The sequence below is a fragment of the Plodia interpunctella genome, chromosome 12 (genome assembly GCF_027563975.2).
Source record: "Plodia interpunctella isolate USDA-ARS_2022_Savannah chromosome 12, ilPloInte3.2, whole genome shotgun sequence".
In the NCBI taxonomy this organism is placed as follows: domain Eukaryota; kingdom Metazoa; phylum Arthropoda; class Insecta; order Lepidoptera; family Pyralidae; genus Plodia; species Plodia interpunctella.
Genome location: NC_071305.1, coordinates 2803981 through 2821249, shown reverse-complemented (window position 1 = coordinate 2821249; position 17269 = coordinate 2803981). Strand labels below are relative to the sequence as shown.

At 35.1% G+C, this 17269-nt stretch overlaps 2 protein-coding genes across 2 annotated transcripts in view; both read right to left on the bottom strand.

Annotated features, from left to right (window-relative positions):
- The window catches only part of LOC128674421 (connectin-like), a 54396-nt gene that overhangs the window by 23317 nt on the left and 13810 nt on the right, over nt 1-17269 (bottom strand). The window lies entirely within an intron of this gene.
- On the bottom strand, nt 6325-10112 carry LOC128674418 (uncharacterized). The gene is made up of 2 exons (XM_064436293.1): nt 8999-10112; nt 6325-8709 (listed from the first exon to the last, which is right to left on the bottom strand). Exons 1-2 carry the CDS (start codon nt 10110-10112, stop codon nt 6461-6463), a joined length of 3363 nt encoding a protein of 1120 aa, XP_064292363.1. The 3' UTR covers nt 6325-6460.

Genomic DNA, 17269 nt, shown 5'->3' with positions numbered 1-17269 from the left:
ATATAATTTCATTGTACTTTGAACAAACAACTTTGTTTTGGGTGAAAAAATTTCAAGTTAGTTTTCTTTTTGTTCTTGTCTAATTGTTTAAATATTTTATTTGTTTGCAAAAACAATTGCAGTAGCTAAAGGAGATAAGTAGAAGCACGTAAATCCCTTAACTTCAATCTGATTTATTTATGTTAACAAAAAAGTTTCTATATTTTTACCTACATTACCCACTGTATCTACATTAAAATATGAAATACCGAAATTAAATAATAAAAAAATTCACGTACATACACGAATGAGAATTTTTATCACGGATATATAATATCTGTTGATTTGTAACTGGGTAAATACAGCACGAAACTGCTTTTGCATCGAATAGTATTTTGTTACATATTACAATTTTTTATATATTATATTCAGTATATTCGAGTTCATAAATAGATCAAGTATTTAAATAGCAAATGAAAATAACCTTTACTTATTTTATTTCATTTTATTTAAAGCCAGTATTAATCCAAAAACGCAAATAACAGTTACCTATTTAAATTTGGAACAAAGCGCGATCGGTATTCCATTCGCATAAAGCCGATCGCATATTAGCAGTAAATCACATCTGTTCCACTGCGAATTCGAGGGTGTATACTCCTCTTAACATTTGTTAAGGTGAGACACTCGTACATTTGGTGAGAGACTAACTTTCTCCATTATTCATGGATCGCGAAGTTTCGCTTGAGAAACAGTGTACGAACAAAAACGGATTTCGATGTTTTTTGCATTACAATACTTATTTGTACTTTTTCGAAGAAAAACTTATATGTTCTCTATATATTATGTCCACTCATGTGGTAAAATTAAGTTTTTTTATGATTCTATGTTGCTGGTCATATTTTGTGTTCCTAAAAGTTGATTTTATAGACAGTGCGAAGTGGAGAAGATAAATAAGAGACGAAATTTTCAAAATCGAATTAATGCATTATTATGTTTTAACAAACATAATAATCCGAAAATAAAAACGCTCGTGTCTAAAGCAACAATCCCGGAATCAGTAGAAATAATTTTAACGATTCAATTAAAACACTAAATCCTCTGACATAAAGTTTTAACAATTACTAATGCCTTGTGAATCCAGTCCATATTCAAAATTATGACAAAAAGTTTTCTGTCAGCTGAGCATAATTACCTCTTATCCAAAAAGGTTACATAGTCACATTAAATTTAACCTCCTAACTCTAAGAGTGAGTTGCACCAGTCAACTTTGATGTTAACATTAAACTGCGCAGGAAAACGTAAAACACCATTTCGTCTAAACGTCGACGACGCGCGGGTTAAAGTCAACGTCAAAGCGGAGAGCTGCAACTTACCACCTTCGGGAATCCCCGCGCGCTTTGCGCTCTAATAAATTATTATCCAATGAAAGCCTTCCTCTATGTAAAGGCGAATTGACGTATATATTCGTATTCGTGGTTATTTTCAAGTTTATTTTTCTAGGAAAATTTGTTGTTGCTACGTAAATAGTAACAAAATAATAAGGTAATTTCTCAAATTTCTGTATAAATAATTCTTTATTTACATAGAAATTGCGAGTTATTATTTTAAGTTGGAATATTTAATCGTCCATTTGTATGGATTCTATTGTATAAGAGCGTCAAAGCGGTAGTGGTTCAGTGGTTAAGACGCCAGTATGTAACGGAAAGGTCCCAGGCTCTAACTCTACTCGAGCCACAAGGGTATAGTAAACCAATCTGGCTCACATATAATAAGTAGGTAGTTTTCATAGACTATTTTCTTCCAGGGAAAGAAAACATAGTGAGGAAACCTATACGAATGTTGACTAATTTACTCCACTAGTGTGTATGCAACTATAATTTATGTATTTATTTATTTATATATATATTTTTATGTAATAGCCATTATACATACCTATTCATATACTTATAACGTTCCTTTAGTGTCATTACTGTTATGATGTTATAAAGTTTTAATAAATAAATAAAAATAATTATGTCAGATACCTTTAGACTTGAATAAAATTTGCAATCAGTATTATATAGTAAAATTAGCAATAACAGACTCGATATGAGAGGCAATTTGAGAATTAACCATTCGGAGATTAAAATATTCAATACAATTATTGAATATTTTAATCTCCGAAATAAAAATTAAAAGCAATAAAAAAATAACACCTTAAAATTTAAAACAAAGTAAAGTCGTTAAGTTTAAAACACTCATCAAAACTCGACAAGAGTTAAGTTTCAGTTCAGTGCGTTTATAAAATCGAATTTATCTTCCGGTATTTAATAGCTGAACTGACAAAATAGAAGTTAAAAGTTTTGTGATAGTTCCATGTTTATATCAGCTCGTGCTTCGAATATTAATTTTATCCATCGTTCAGTTAACATTGATAGATTTTATTTTTATATACATTACGGTACATACGGTTTCTTCCTCATATGTTGAGCATTAGAGCCCAGGGCCCGCTCTATCCTATTTTTTGATATCCTCTTCGCACGGCCGTGAATTCATGACATCATCAAGCCAGCTTCTTGGGTTTGTTTTCAGCGACAACCACATCGCAATGTGATTGGTTCGCTGTGTCTCACCACGAATCGACTCAATAGTGAGAAGTGAAATGCAAAAACGTACTTCCCTTCCTGCTTTAAGTAAAACTATTTTAAAACATAAAACTCGTAACACATACACCAGAACTGGTAAATGTAATATGTCTAGCAGTACCTACGTAAGAACATTATATATAGGTTACGTAACAGTCCGGTATGTCTATCGTATCGTTTAACGCTAGATCCCTCGGGATCTCCGCTCTGCAAACGTCTGGGCCAAGTTGCAGACTGGAGATGATGTGCGAGGTTCTTTATTTATTGTATCTGTTATATAAGTTACAGACTGTGGGTGATGTGCAAGGTTCTTTATTTATTTGATCTCCCCTTTTTATCCAAAATGCTATATACAGTATTTTGTCCCACATAGAAAATCAATTATTTAGTATTGAATAATCTGTTATGGTACATTTTAATATTTGCTAATAGTTATTTTTTTAATAACCATTATGGTGGCGCTGGCCCAGAGATGAATTAAGTTCGCAATTTGTAAAAATAATCTCACAAAAATATCTGTGATCTCACGTTACATTCAACAAGTTTTTTTTTGAGAATAGGATCATTCTTGGCTCTGTCTGTATGTTTGTCGTAATAATGTGTATGTGTCATATAGATATACTTGCGGAAATAAATAACAATTATTTAATTTTATTATCTTTATACTACCCGAAGCCCTTTAGCTCCATAAAATATTTATTTAGGATTGAAGTGAAAATAAATCTTTTAGCTTTCAACACTTACTTTATCTATGTAAATGTTTACGCAATGCCTTTTGCTGGTTAACATCTATCGCTTATGCCATTAAAAGGGGTTTAAGCACACAGAGATAGAATCTGCACGGTTACAAACGCAAATAAGACGCGGGAATGGTGGTTTCAGGCACAAATACTTCTAAGCACAGAAATCTCATCAAACGCCAATTTTTAAAATGCAAGTTTTTGAAAATATTTTTTTCTCTTTACTTTTTATTAGCTGATTTATAGGTATGTCCCATAACTGGGCAAAGGCCTCCCCTTCCTTTTTGAAAATATTGGCTATATAATATAATGGCTTCAATTTGTGTTTTGAAAAGTTATTTTCGTCTGCTGACGACGGTTTTATCAATCAGTTTTGACGTTAAGTTTAAACTACACGGAAAAACACAAAGTACGCCATTTTATCTAAAAAAGGGCGGCGCGCATGTTAAAGTTAACGTTAAACTAGGGCACCCCACCTAAATAATATTTGACATTTCAAAACTTAACTTTACACGAGGCTTTTTTGTAAACCTATTATAATCTTTCTCTTATAATCTTTATATCATCTGCTCGCTCCATGTTTTTTGTATGGGTGGGCCGAGCATTTACTTGACATGGACAAAGAACTTATACTCTTGGGAGTTAATATATACTGTTTTAGCCGTAGCTAAGAATTTCTGGCCAATTTGTGGAAATAAAGCCAAGAATTGCAGGCTTGATTGACGTCTTTGGAGAAAACGGTGCGATGAAATTTGTTAAAAAAATACGTTCTCAACTCGTATTTTTTTGACGTAACTAAGTGATGTGTATCACCCTACGTTGAATAAAGAACTTTTGAATTTTGTCTGAACAGGTACATACATAAATCGTTTATACGACTGTTACAAACACACAAATAAGCTAAAAAAGAAAAACAGCAAATCCTTAAAATTAAAACAGGATAATAAATATGCAAATCATTTGACAACTGAGGGTGGCTTATAAAATAGGCCACTTCCGAGTTGTTCCACGTACGTTAAAGTTAACGTCAAAGTTGGCTGATACAACGCAGGTTGGCAAAGATCCTAACAGTTTGAGGAGAAAGAGTAGGAAATTTGACCTTGTGCTCTATGACTGAGGAAGCAACCGGGAGAACTCGAATAATAAAAAATGAGAAGTAAGAGTTTGTGGTAACCTGCAAACAATTTCATTTATAACTTTGTCGGTATGAGGTTCAAACATATAAATCAAATCATTTATTCAGAAATTAGACCTTCACATGGCCATATTCTGCCGTGGATATCTAACAAAGTTAATGCCACCTATCCAGTAATTAAACCTTTACATACACTTTTTCATAACCTTTAAGCAAATGCATATATTTTATACAAATCTGACTTTAAATTACAGAACAGTTTTAAGTTCAATTATAGACAAATTGCCAAGACATTTGTATCCATTTGTCCCCAACATCCGTTCTTATTGGATTCGTGCCAAGGAAAAAAAAATGTCTTAAAACGCTAGGTCTACGGTGACAAGTGTGATCTTGGAAGGAGGAAAAAAGGATTACTAAGTATTTGTGTGGCGGTAAACAGTGTTTTATATGTACCGACCAATTGCACTACTGGACTTCCCAATAGACTTAGCCTTTTCAGCGAAAAAATAATCCTTAAAAATTTAAAGACATCAACCCTCTCCTCAAGGACTTCTCTTCGGGAAATCTATTGTTACCTATTTAGCTATTTCATATCAAGTACGAATACGATGTGTCCCTTAGTCACCTCGTACGACATCCACAGGATATACGAGTATAACGGTACTATTCTAGATCGGACATCACACGCCACACTTACGAGACTTCTATTGTCTGACTATTATAAACTCTATGGTTGGATGGAACAGCAGACCGACGATCAACTTTTACAGAACGATTCCAAAGCAACTCAGTTCTATTTAGGCACCTAAAATGAATCGCATTCATACTAAAAATTAAGTCGATGGTATGAATTCGCGACGCAATTCAGCTTAGGTCGTAAAGTGGATCGCGTTAAGAGATGATGGTAAGCCCCCAGATCAAAGTATGATGTTAGTAGGGCCTTGTGAAGGAAAATGTTGGAACACTGTCATCAAGTATGTCTCAAGGATTTCTCTCTCAAACGAAAGGAGATAACTACTTATAAAGTTGGATTTTTTACGAAATACTAAGGATTACCATAAAATATATCATGATTTGTCTTGAGATCTCTCGAATCTCTGGATTTTTTATGATTGGAAATAACTCTTCTTCAATCAATCACAAGTATTATTCATTTTAATGATTTATGTAATAAAAAGTTCATAACTTTGATATTAATTGTAGAATTTCGCTAAACAACAAATATTTTAAAATCTAAGCACATTGGAAGACATTTTTCAAACCGACAAAAACCAGGATTTTTCAATCAAATAAGCAAGCTTAGCTGCAGGCAACATTCGTTGATCTACGTCTATAGAAAGATTTATATATAAAAAATACTATTTATAATAATAATAATATAATAATAATAATCATCTTTATTTCAGACCATCAAAACAGTCCATAAATATTAGTAACAATTTATACTTACTTGCTATGTTAGTAATAAATACAAAATAAACAAATTTTTATTTTGCCACAATTTGGCGTCCTGTGATGCACAGTCACCCATGACATCAGCAAGGGCGAGTCATACCGGTTGGAAATGGTTTTCAGGATGGTGTTTGTACTGCTGCGAACTCTCTTGAGCATAGAGGCAGCTCTTTTTCTCATGATTGCAAAGAAATCATCAGTATGCGCCTGAGCAAACATATCTGATGCACTACACCTGCGAGACAGCCCAAACATCATCCTAAAGCCATTATTGTATTGGACTCGCAGGTCGCTAATGGCCCGCTGCGTATAGTTAGCCCATAGGCTGCACGTGTAAAACACCTGACAGTAAGCTTTAAACAATGACGCTTTAACCTGCTGGCTACATCGTGCAAACCTACGTGCCAACATATTACACCGGACCGCCAGCGCCCTGCGCTCCCTTTCAATGTCGGCTTGATCCCTAAGACGGTCGTCGACAATATGCCCTAAGTACTTAAACGAGTACACCCGTTTTAGGCATTGTCCGTTCAACTTGATATCAGGCACAGAGACTGGGCACCTACCGCCGGCCGCCTTAAAGACCATAAACTCGCTTTTATTAATATTATATAGCAAACCGTGCTGCCGTGCATATTGCTCACATAAACCAAGCAGTTCCCGTAGCGCCCTGACAGTTGGACTAAGCAAAACCATATCATCAGCATAGCTGATACTGTTAATCTGCAACCGATATGTCTGTTGCTGAGTCCAACTATCAGGTCATTAATATAGAGGTTGAACAACTTGGGTGAGGTGATTCCCCCCTGCCTGACCCCACAATTCAGACCATAGGACACAGATAGCTGGTTGGCCCATCTGACATTGTTAGATTGGTTCTGATACCAATACTGAAAAATACCCAACAACTCCGCAGGGATATTTCTTTCCCTGAGCTTCTCCCAGAGAATGTCATAAGACACAAGGTCAAATGCTCGTGAGAAGTCTAGAAAACAAGCATAGATAGGTGTATGTCGCTGTGTATAATAGTGTGCAGTATTCTTCAGTACCAGGATAGCACTCTCAGTGGACAGATTAGAACGAAAACCAAACTGGGCATCATGTAAGTTCAAGTAGCTTTCCAATTCAATATCCATCAAACTATCCAATACCTTTGCAATAATTGTTGCTAACGAAATGGGCCGGTAATTATTTTTGTCAGTTACATCCCCAGTTTTATTTTTAATGACTGGTACCACAATAGTTTTAATGAGGCTGTCGGGCAGGTAAGAATGACCAAAACACAAGGAGAAAAACATAGCCAATACTCTATTGAGGTGAAGGCCAGCATGCTGCAAGTGTTCTATGGAGAGCCCATCATGACCAGGGGACTTTCCCCGAGTCATTTTTTTAATGACATCATCTACCTGTTTAGCTGAAAAACGAATTTGATCAGAGTCACAACAGGTCCCATTATCAACCACCTTGCTAGACAAACCAAGTGGTGACTGGACTTGGAAGTGCCGGACAAACATATCGGCGATAGTACTAGGCTCGTTGGCATCACCCACAGTCACGGGAAGACTGGGTCTAATATCAAGTTTATTTGTAGATTTCCAAAACTTTTTGAAATTTTTATTTTTACGATGTTCAGCAATAATATCCAGCTTAATTTGTTCTTGGTGCTTTTGGCACCACTTTAGTTTGCTCTTAAATATCTTACGTGTAGCACGCATATCATTAAATATAGGACCTGTCAAAGGCTGATTATGCCAAAGCCAAATCTGATACTTAGACCTAGCCAACCCGTGTGCCTCCCTAACATGTCTGTTCCAGCCCACCATTTGGGCTTTATGCTTTATATGTTGACAATCCACATGAGTCTCTTCAGCAGCCTTAGTTAAAATTTTGACAATACTTTCATACATGACATCTAGTACAACTCTATGCTCAAAAATATTACAATTTCTGTTATTACAAAGGCCAAGTTCATGGGGATAGTCAACATCCTTGAGTGAATCGTTACATAGGTGATAGTACTCTCTAATTTGCTCAATATTTCTTTCACCCCAGATAGCTTTATTATGTAATGAATAAGGGGTTACAAACTTAGGTTTAATGACACTAAAATTACATTCTATAATCATTGGGAAATGATCAGACCATAAAACATCATACATAATACTTATATCAGCTATTGTATCACGAGCCTGTTCTGTAACCACACAATGGTCAAGCCAGCGCTTAGAACCAGTCACATCACTTATAAATGTAAAAGTATTGGGGACTGAATTAAGCCTTTCTATGTCTGCACAAGTCCACTGTTCCATAGCACAAAAGTTTAAAAGTTCTGAGTAAAAAGACTCACCGGGGTGGGCATTAAAGTCTCCCAGCATATAGACACTTTCCACATCACAAGACTCAACAATTGCACTCATTTCACTAAGACATTGAGTAAACTCAATTAAGTTTGGAATCTCATCTGTCGGCATGTACACATTAATAACTAGAATTTGCCGGTCTGCCAGCGTTACCTTGATTGCCGAGAGACGGTCGCTATTACATTCTATCACTGAAACTGAATCAAACACTCCGCTCCTCCACAGGATAGCTAAACCACCGTAGGGTCGACCTCTTAGTGGGCCAGTTGACAAATCCATAGATGATTTTCCTGTATACTCAAAATTCTCATGGATACTGCTCAGTAAAGGGATGCCATAGTCATACAGCCATGTCTCCTGCAGGACTATAATGTCGCATATCTCACATAATGATTGCACAGCTTCAAATGACCGTTTTACTGATTTGCAATTAAAGCTTATTAATTTACAGGTTTGTAGGTTGTTGTGGTCCATTATCATTTGATTCTAAGTTATGCTTTATACTGCTTTTATCTATTGGCAAGTTATTCTTCACAAAACGTCTGAAGGAAATTCCGCTTGGCCATAAGCCTTTATCCAGAAATACATCTAACTTATTTTTGGATATATACAATTTGAAGGAGTTATAGCTTTTCTCAGACTGTCTATTAATTTTATACAATGCGACCTCTTCATTTGTTTTGCTTTTAATATATGTTACAATATCACTCTCTTGAGTATCCTTACTAACATTGGAAATATAGATAGGAATCTTAACATCTGCTGCCTTGAAAGTACTGTCCGGGCTTACGTCTGCTTTTCCCATGTTCCCACTCACTCTTTTCCGCTTCTTTTTTGAAACAGTTTGCCATTCCTCCACATTATTATGACCTGTTTTACGTTGCCTCATAATATTCGACACAGACGCTTGACTACTAGCCGATTTATTACTGTTTACATCCAAATTAGCAACTGGTGGGTGAAACATTCTGTCATTGACTGTGACATTGACAGCAGCCGTCAAGTTGCACGGGGGCACCACCTTCCGTGTCGGTGGCGCTGCGATAGTCGGAGAGACTGAGATAGCGACAGGTAACTTCGATACAGTTTCTCGCTCACGCGTATGAGTAGTTTCGACATCCATTTGAACAAGTGGGGCGACCGCGCCCGAGCACATACCTTCCGAACTTTTAACACAACTTGCCGTTGAGACCGATTTTTGTTGTTGTCTACCCTCGCACTCATTATTTATCGCCAAATTTGATATTTCAGAACTTTTTGGGTCTGGTGTGTATAGAGCCATGGGTCCACTGTCGTAGCAATCAAGATTATCGATAAAGGCTCCTCGCTTATTGTTTACAAAGTTATATTTGTTACATACAAGGGAGGCTTGCTTCAGGTTTTCCATCTCATTCTTTAACTCGATCACCTCTGCAGAAGTAGCAAAATTGCTTTTTATGTTTTTCACATCACTTTGCAACACAAGTATGTCTTTTAGCAGTCTAGTTACATCTATGTGGTCAAACAAAATAGGCGGTAATTTTGCCAGGTCGCGAGCGACGAAGATTGGTACACTCTCAGGGTCCGTTAGCTTGAGAAGGCCTATGATATCATCAATATCACGGCGGCTTTTATCTTTCTTCCTTCGGATTTTTCTAGTCGACTCCGGTATTATATCAAAAAGCAGCTTCTTAGCCGTCACTATTTCACCATCCGAAAAACTGTCACTGCAAATCCGAATAAGCGAGTCTTCATCCATCACGTCAGCTTTGTTCTGGATAAATGCTAATAGTTCATTAATAACTATATTACATTTCGTACATTTCACAATATTAGCCGCCATTTTCGCAAAATACGCACGCACACAACAAACGTCTCCGCTCCGCAGACGCGCGCGTGCGATTGATTAATTCTGATTGATTGATTTATAGAAAAACAAAACGCTTTAGTGGCCAGCTATGATGTCCATTTTCCGTGTTGTTCCTCTTGGAGCAGCAATTTGAAATAGGAAGACAGTTTCCACATTTTATTATAACACACAGACGATTACAGGTTAGTATACTAAATTATATGAAGCGTTTAAAATCGTAAGGTTTATCATTCAGTTTTCATGTAGCATTAAAAAAAAATTTGGGTGCAAATTGATTTTAATTAGCAGCCAAATATTTTAAAGTATATTTCAGAGTAACCTTATTAATATAAAAATATATTTCAGAGTAACCTTACTCTGAAATATATTTTGCCACTATAATCGCGACATAGAGATACATGCAGGGTAACTTTGACGTGCGGTCGACTGTACTCAAGAAGAACAAAAACTTATGAATAAAGAATCCAGAAAATTCCAGAAACAGGATGAGTTTAAAGAGATCGGTCCTAAGAGGATGAATACGGAATGACAAGGTTATAGGACATAGGTTTAGAGAATATAAACCAGCCAAGTGCATGTCGAATCGAGCTCGATGAGTTCCGTGCTATATTTATCTATAAAAACAGCAAAAATATGACGTTTGTAACAGCAAAAGAAATACGTCACCTATTAAAAATATTGAACTGGCGATAGCCGTTCATGAAACACCGCCTGATGACAAACGGATAGACAGACTGACGGACAACAGGGTCTAAGGTCTAATATAACGTAATAGGGTCCCGTTTTAACCTCTGGATAAGGAACCCTCATATATGGCATTGTATGTTAGGCTGCACTCGTAAAGAGAAGCCTTCGGAAGCGAGTTGGGACATTTATCCATTATTCAGTGCGTCGACTGACTAAGCTGTAACAGCGTTGATGGTATTAGTGAACGCCACAGTATAAGAAAGTCAGTGTTACAAAGGAATTCATAATTTTTTACAAGCTTTATGTTCTTATTTACTTTCACCTGTCCCGTTGTCTGTCTGTAATCAAATTTTGCAAGTTAAATTTTATCCACTTCCCAGTTTTCGATAGAGCTGAAATTTTGCGTGACAATTCTGATGACAATGTAATGTTATTATGACAGAGCTGATCTAATGATGGAGCTGGAAGGACATACGACACAAGGATAAACGACGAAACCCCATCGAGTTTGGTCTCGTTTAATTTGTCTTGACGAGTACTATAGATATATATTAGATGGTAACCAAGGTCTGATAATAGAGCTGGTAAACACGATCTGATTGTCCAACCAGGGCCGGTTCTCAACGAGAACACTTCTCAATAGTTAATAAGGACGGACTTTAAATTCTCAGATAATGTAGACAAATATAAAAGCTTGTTCCGAAAAGAAAAATAATATAGGTGTACGTTATACATGAATGTGTTTAAATGTATATTGCTTTGTATGTAGAAATAAAACTGTGGTGAAGCTTGTTGCGCGTTTCAGGGTTGTTCCACGTTGTCTGTTTACGGATGTCAAAATAACTGAACGTTACTGATGCAATGGAGCATGGCCCTTATGGCAGGGTTATCTGATGTGTGATGTGACATTAATAGAGACATCTGCGACTATTCTAAGTCTAAGAATATCAGTGCTCTTACTTTGACAATTTTATTAATATAGCATTGTGTTAAGTGTGTTTGAAGTTGTGTTTGAACATATTTTTTATTTCCAGGAGAGAGGTGGAATGGTGGGGATAATAAAGCCCGCCTACAATCCTTGTTTTACTATTTTAATGGTTAAAATACGACAAACAGACGAACAGACAGATGGGTAATTAGTAATGTCCCGTTTTACCTAACGGCACGGAACCCTAAAAATCAAACTAAAGAACCAAGTGACGGCCCCCCCCACTACAATTAAAAAAGAACATTCTTTTTACATAAACGTATTTTTACATAAACTATGTATGAGTACGTTTACATAAACGTACTCATACATAGTTCGATAAGTTAAGAAATTTTCCAGTCGAAAACGTTTCCCAGTTGAAACTAATTCAACTCGCAGCAATCTTGACTGCCAGTCTTAATAACGAAAGCCACAGAGAAGCTACAATAGAAACCTATCGCAATTTCAACGATTCTAATTTAGAACTATTATAGTTACCGTACTGATTTTTGCAGTCTGTGGTCGAATTAAACACATTAAGCTGACCATTAATAAATTATTAAAAAAATAATAATTAAAAATATATATAACTAGCTGTTGACTCATTCAATAACTTTTCCAAATTTTATCAGCCTAGCAGTTTTTAATATGTGAACCTAAGTTTATCATGAAATAAAATATTTTTATATCATCTGGGCTGTAGTTTCTAATTCTAGTCTGCCATATGATTTAGTATACCAATTTAACGTATGTAGGGAGTTTTCTTAGACAATCACTTAGTTCGAATATAATCGAAGAGGAAAATATCGTGAGGAGACCTGCAAACTATTATTTAATATTTATTTGGTAGTAAGTTTTAGTTATGTAAATTTTAAAAATCGGTAAATGTGTTTAGTTTACTAGCTCACTAGTATGTTTACAACTAGTAGCTACTAGATGTTGGTAGTCGTAAAAGTCATGTATATATAGGCGACTTGAAGAAAATAACAAAGTCAAAAAGAAAGATGGTGAAAAATTAAAACAAAATTGTTACAGAATATTCGTTGTTTTCAACCAAAATCGAGAAAAAATGTGTTAAGTACTATGAAGAAAGCAATAAAGTAAATGATTTCCAAGAAGAACTATATATAAAAGCCTCATCTCGCAAGAGAATACCGCAAGCACAATGGAAATCTATTGCAATTTCAACGATTCTAATGGAACTACTTGCTAACCGCAAGGATCTCTGCAAGCTGCGGTGAAGTTAAATACATCACGCGCTGGTACAACTTAGACTAGTACAACTGTTCATAGACATATCCAAGACTAGACCACTGAATTTAATAATTATTTATTTATTGTTATTAAAATACAACGATACATGTGTATCCTATTACAGTATTTAATTAAATAATTTAGTGAAAATATTCTACGCCTGAATATTAAAGGTTGTGATTGATAAAATGTCCACTTTATTTGAGTAATGAAAAGATTGATATTTTTGCTCTTACTGAGACAAATGTTTTAAAAAATAAAATCAAATGTATCCTCCACTGAGCTTTGATATATTATGTTTTTTAACCTACTTTAGTTTTAATTTTTACAATGGTTTTAATTATAAACAGGAACCGAAATTTAAAAAAAAATGATTGCTTAGCACTTTGTTGCTTTGTGGAGCTATGTTTTCATGTGTTTGTCATGTTGTGTTTACACGCTTTTAGGTCACAGTCTGGCTCATAACTTTTGTTATATATCTGTTTACATTGATCGTAACCTGTTGTGTATACCTTAATAAAAAATAGATTTGGACTATAGCTTCTGAGACGAAATAAACTAATATGACGAAATAAGTAGATAAAAAGAAGCTAAAAGATAAGATACAGCAAACAAAAAGCGTATCATTGTTTAACTAGGCCATGGAACTCATCGATTTTCATAAGAATGTAAAATATACTTTGTTTACACAATCATCCGATTGTTCGGGAAGCTTACAGTTAATTTTCCTTGACACAAAAGTTCCTCCTTAGCAACAGTATAGATGTGATGTTGGAAGTTATGTTTATGAATCCGATTCCTATTACTCATTGCGACCAAAATCTATCAACCATTTCTGTGAACCTGTTTACTCAGTTATTCATTTTGTCAATATATATTTTTTAACTTCTGAGAGCGTTTCAAGCGATGCGGCCGCACTGTTATTAAGGATCCATCAATTTTCTTGATGGAGGAATCATTTCTAAAATTATTCATTCGTAAAATTGACATTACAACAGTATAGATTAATTATTTTAAAGTCAGATAGTAAAACTAATTCTAGTCTTTGTTACAATTTGAAAAACAATAAAGACAGCGCGGCCGCAGCGGTCGAAACTCTCTTCTCTAGAGCCAGCCATGTATGAATCTAAATGTTATATCTAGTTTGGTGTACATCTATGGCAGTACTAAACCCACCAACGTAAATTTTGCTTTCTGTAAATATCGTGTAGTGGACAGGCTGACAGTTGTGGACGTTGTGGCCAGTAGTTATTGCATTCAGTGTTTGGACTTTATAATAGTGCATTTAGTCTTGTTGAACTGTCGACTAGAACAGAAACAACTATTTTAAAATATACATGTTGAAATGGTTGAAAACAAACTTTTGTTAACGGTTTTGTTATTAACGTAGGCGCAAAAATGCACCGTTTCCTTGGGACAGTTAAAAAAAGGTTGTTAGATGTTTAAATTGTAGGAAAAGTGGGAATTTTCTCAAAAACTGAATATATAAATAAAATATCGATTTTATTTATATATTCAGTTCGAGAGATTGGGATTATAAGATTTTATTGATATATATATTTTATTAATAACTTACTTCTTCGATAAAGCCGAAAGAGATTTAGCAAAAACCCTACGTAGTCTTAAAGACGATTTTGTTTTAAATTACTTGTAGTACGTGACATTTTTCAATTGTATGTAATAAAGCTGGCATGATAATAATACGCACCTATGTTTTGTTTATCTTCACACTATTTGAAAAACCGATTACCCATTCGAACGTATTATGCCCAGGGATTGTTAACTATAAATTTGTGAAGGTATTCCTCGGGGGACGAACGCAGGTCAAAACTTAATGAATTTATGATTATTTGTATTTCTAATGGTATCTAGAGAGATCTTTAAAATACCGTTGTTGTTTACAATGATGATGAATAAATTCGACCTTAATAAAAATATTTATTGAAATTTGAAATGATGTTTATACAAATGTTTACCTCATGAATATAAAACGACGAAATATCTTTAAAATATATATATCCTTTTAATTTGTAATGTGTAATGATTAAATTTATGTAATGAGTAAGTAATTTAAGAAATAATAATGAGATAAAAAAATCCTGGAATCCAGCGGGAATTCCCGCCCGATTCAGATTTGCTTTTGATATCATTTTTATTTTTAACACTATAAATAGTGATAATATAAATAATAATTCAATACTTTAATAATAATAATAAAACAACAAACAAAACCGTTCATAATACCTATATAAATCCAACATTTATTTAATGATCAACTAAACTATAATATTACGATAAAAGTGAACATTGCGGCGGGATAGTTAAAAATTTTAGTGAAACTAAATAATCCGACTGGCGGATCCGCTCGAAGACAAACATCAAATGGGGAGTTATATTAAATTATGGAAGCGAACCGGGGTTATTTAGGGGGTTAGCTGACTCGTTCGTTCGGAAATTACGCTGATAATTCAAACTTTTAATGAAAACATGGTGTAAAACTAAAATTGTACATATAGAACGTGGAAAGGATGCTGTTTATTCAATCATGTAAAATGGTTCATCGAGATTAGCACACGAAAACACTATAATTTTCGTACTACGTAATGCTTAACTACCTACGAGTCTACGAAACAAAATATAATTCCATACAATAAACGTTTAACCTTCCTTTTAAGGTCGATACAGACTGACAATCTGTACCGGCCCTAAAAGGAAAGAAATAGTATGTCTTCTACAGGCTGGACTTCGCCGAGTGTGCTCCGGAGTGCCACCATTATGTGGTCCATACCTCCAGCCACACCTCCAGCTATTCCTCTTTCCTAATGAGAACTTCTGAGGTCTGCAATTTTCTCCTTGCATCGATATTTCCTGAATCCTATAATTTAGGAATCTTCAAAAGTGAATAGACATTATTTGAGCTCGCGTGTAACGTCGTAGACCTGATATCTGCTTCCCATCAATGATGTTGTTTCCTCATAAATTGTTCAAATTCAAATCATTGATTCATTGATTTACGTCAATTTTTATATTAAATTGTTATTTCTCACAAGCCACAAACTACTGGCATTTCGGAACGACCACTGTAGAACAGTGTTGGTCCCTATCATCCCAGAAGGGCTTACCATTATTGTTTCTTAGATTTTTTTTCTAATAATATATCAAAGTACATAAAAGGTTTAGCAGCTTTTTCAAGTCAATGTAGAATAGAATATTCAGGACGAGATCTTAATAAATTAAGAACACGCTTGTCTGAAGGAGCCGCGTCTTATTTTAATTAAGTTCTCTAATGCAATAAGCGTGATGACACCCATAAACAAACGTTTCTCACGCGTCTTCCGTGCGTAAAATGTTAGTTTCCTTGGCCCGCGGTCCTAGTTGAATTGCAAATGCGATAACGCAGCGCGACGCGACGCGATTATATAATAACAAACTCTTTGTCTCTCTCTCGCATCTTTGCATATTCTCGGTTTTATTCTATAATAAATTATGATGATTTGGCATCCGTGGGAAGATATTTTGTAATTCTTTTATTGAGCGGGAACCTCGCGGCCGCCAGTTTCATGTATATAATTATTATATGCTATCACAGCCATTATAAGTTGCTGATAATTTGTAAAAGTATCTGGCAATACTCCAAACAAAAAGCAGTACAGAATTCAAAACCACTTTAATAACATACTTAATAGCCCTACCGTACGTAAAGTTTCCCCGATCAAGGCCGATAAATGGATCGATACAGTATAAAAACAAATAGTGCTATCAATACCACACTTTATGTAAACAGTGCCGCTTTTTATTTTTCTGTGGTATATTAAATCGAAGAAAATGTGATATAGTAGTGCTAAGTAATAACAGTTATTTCTGTGGGTAAATATTTGTTCTTTTTTTAGGGTTCCTAACCCAAAGAATAAAATATGGTTCTATACTAAGAAGACTTGGCTGTCGGTCTGTCTCTGTCTATCTGTTCCATGAACCTTGATAGTTGGCCAGTTGAAATTTTCATAGATTAATCTGTTTTATCTGAGCGTTCTCCCGGTTTCTTCCGCATCCATGGAGCGTCGGAGCTTTGGGCCTACCGTCCTACTTTTCATCTCCACTTTGCACGGACGTCGTCATTCCTAGTGGTCAGACCATACAAGTATATTATTGACGACTTCAAGCCAGCATTTTTTAGGTTTGCGCTTTCTGGCAGGGCAAATATTTCAGAGATTAGATTCTGGAC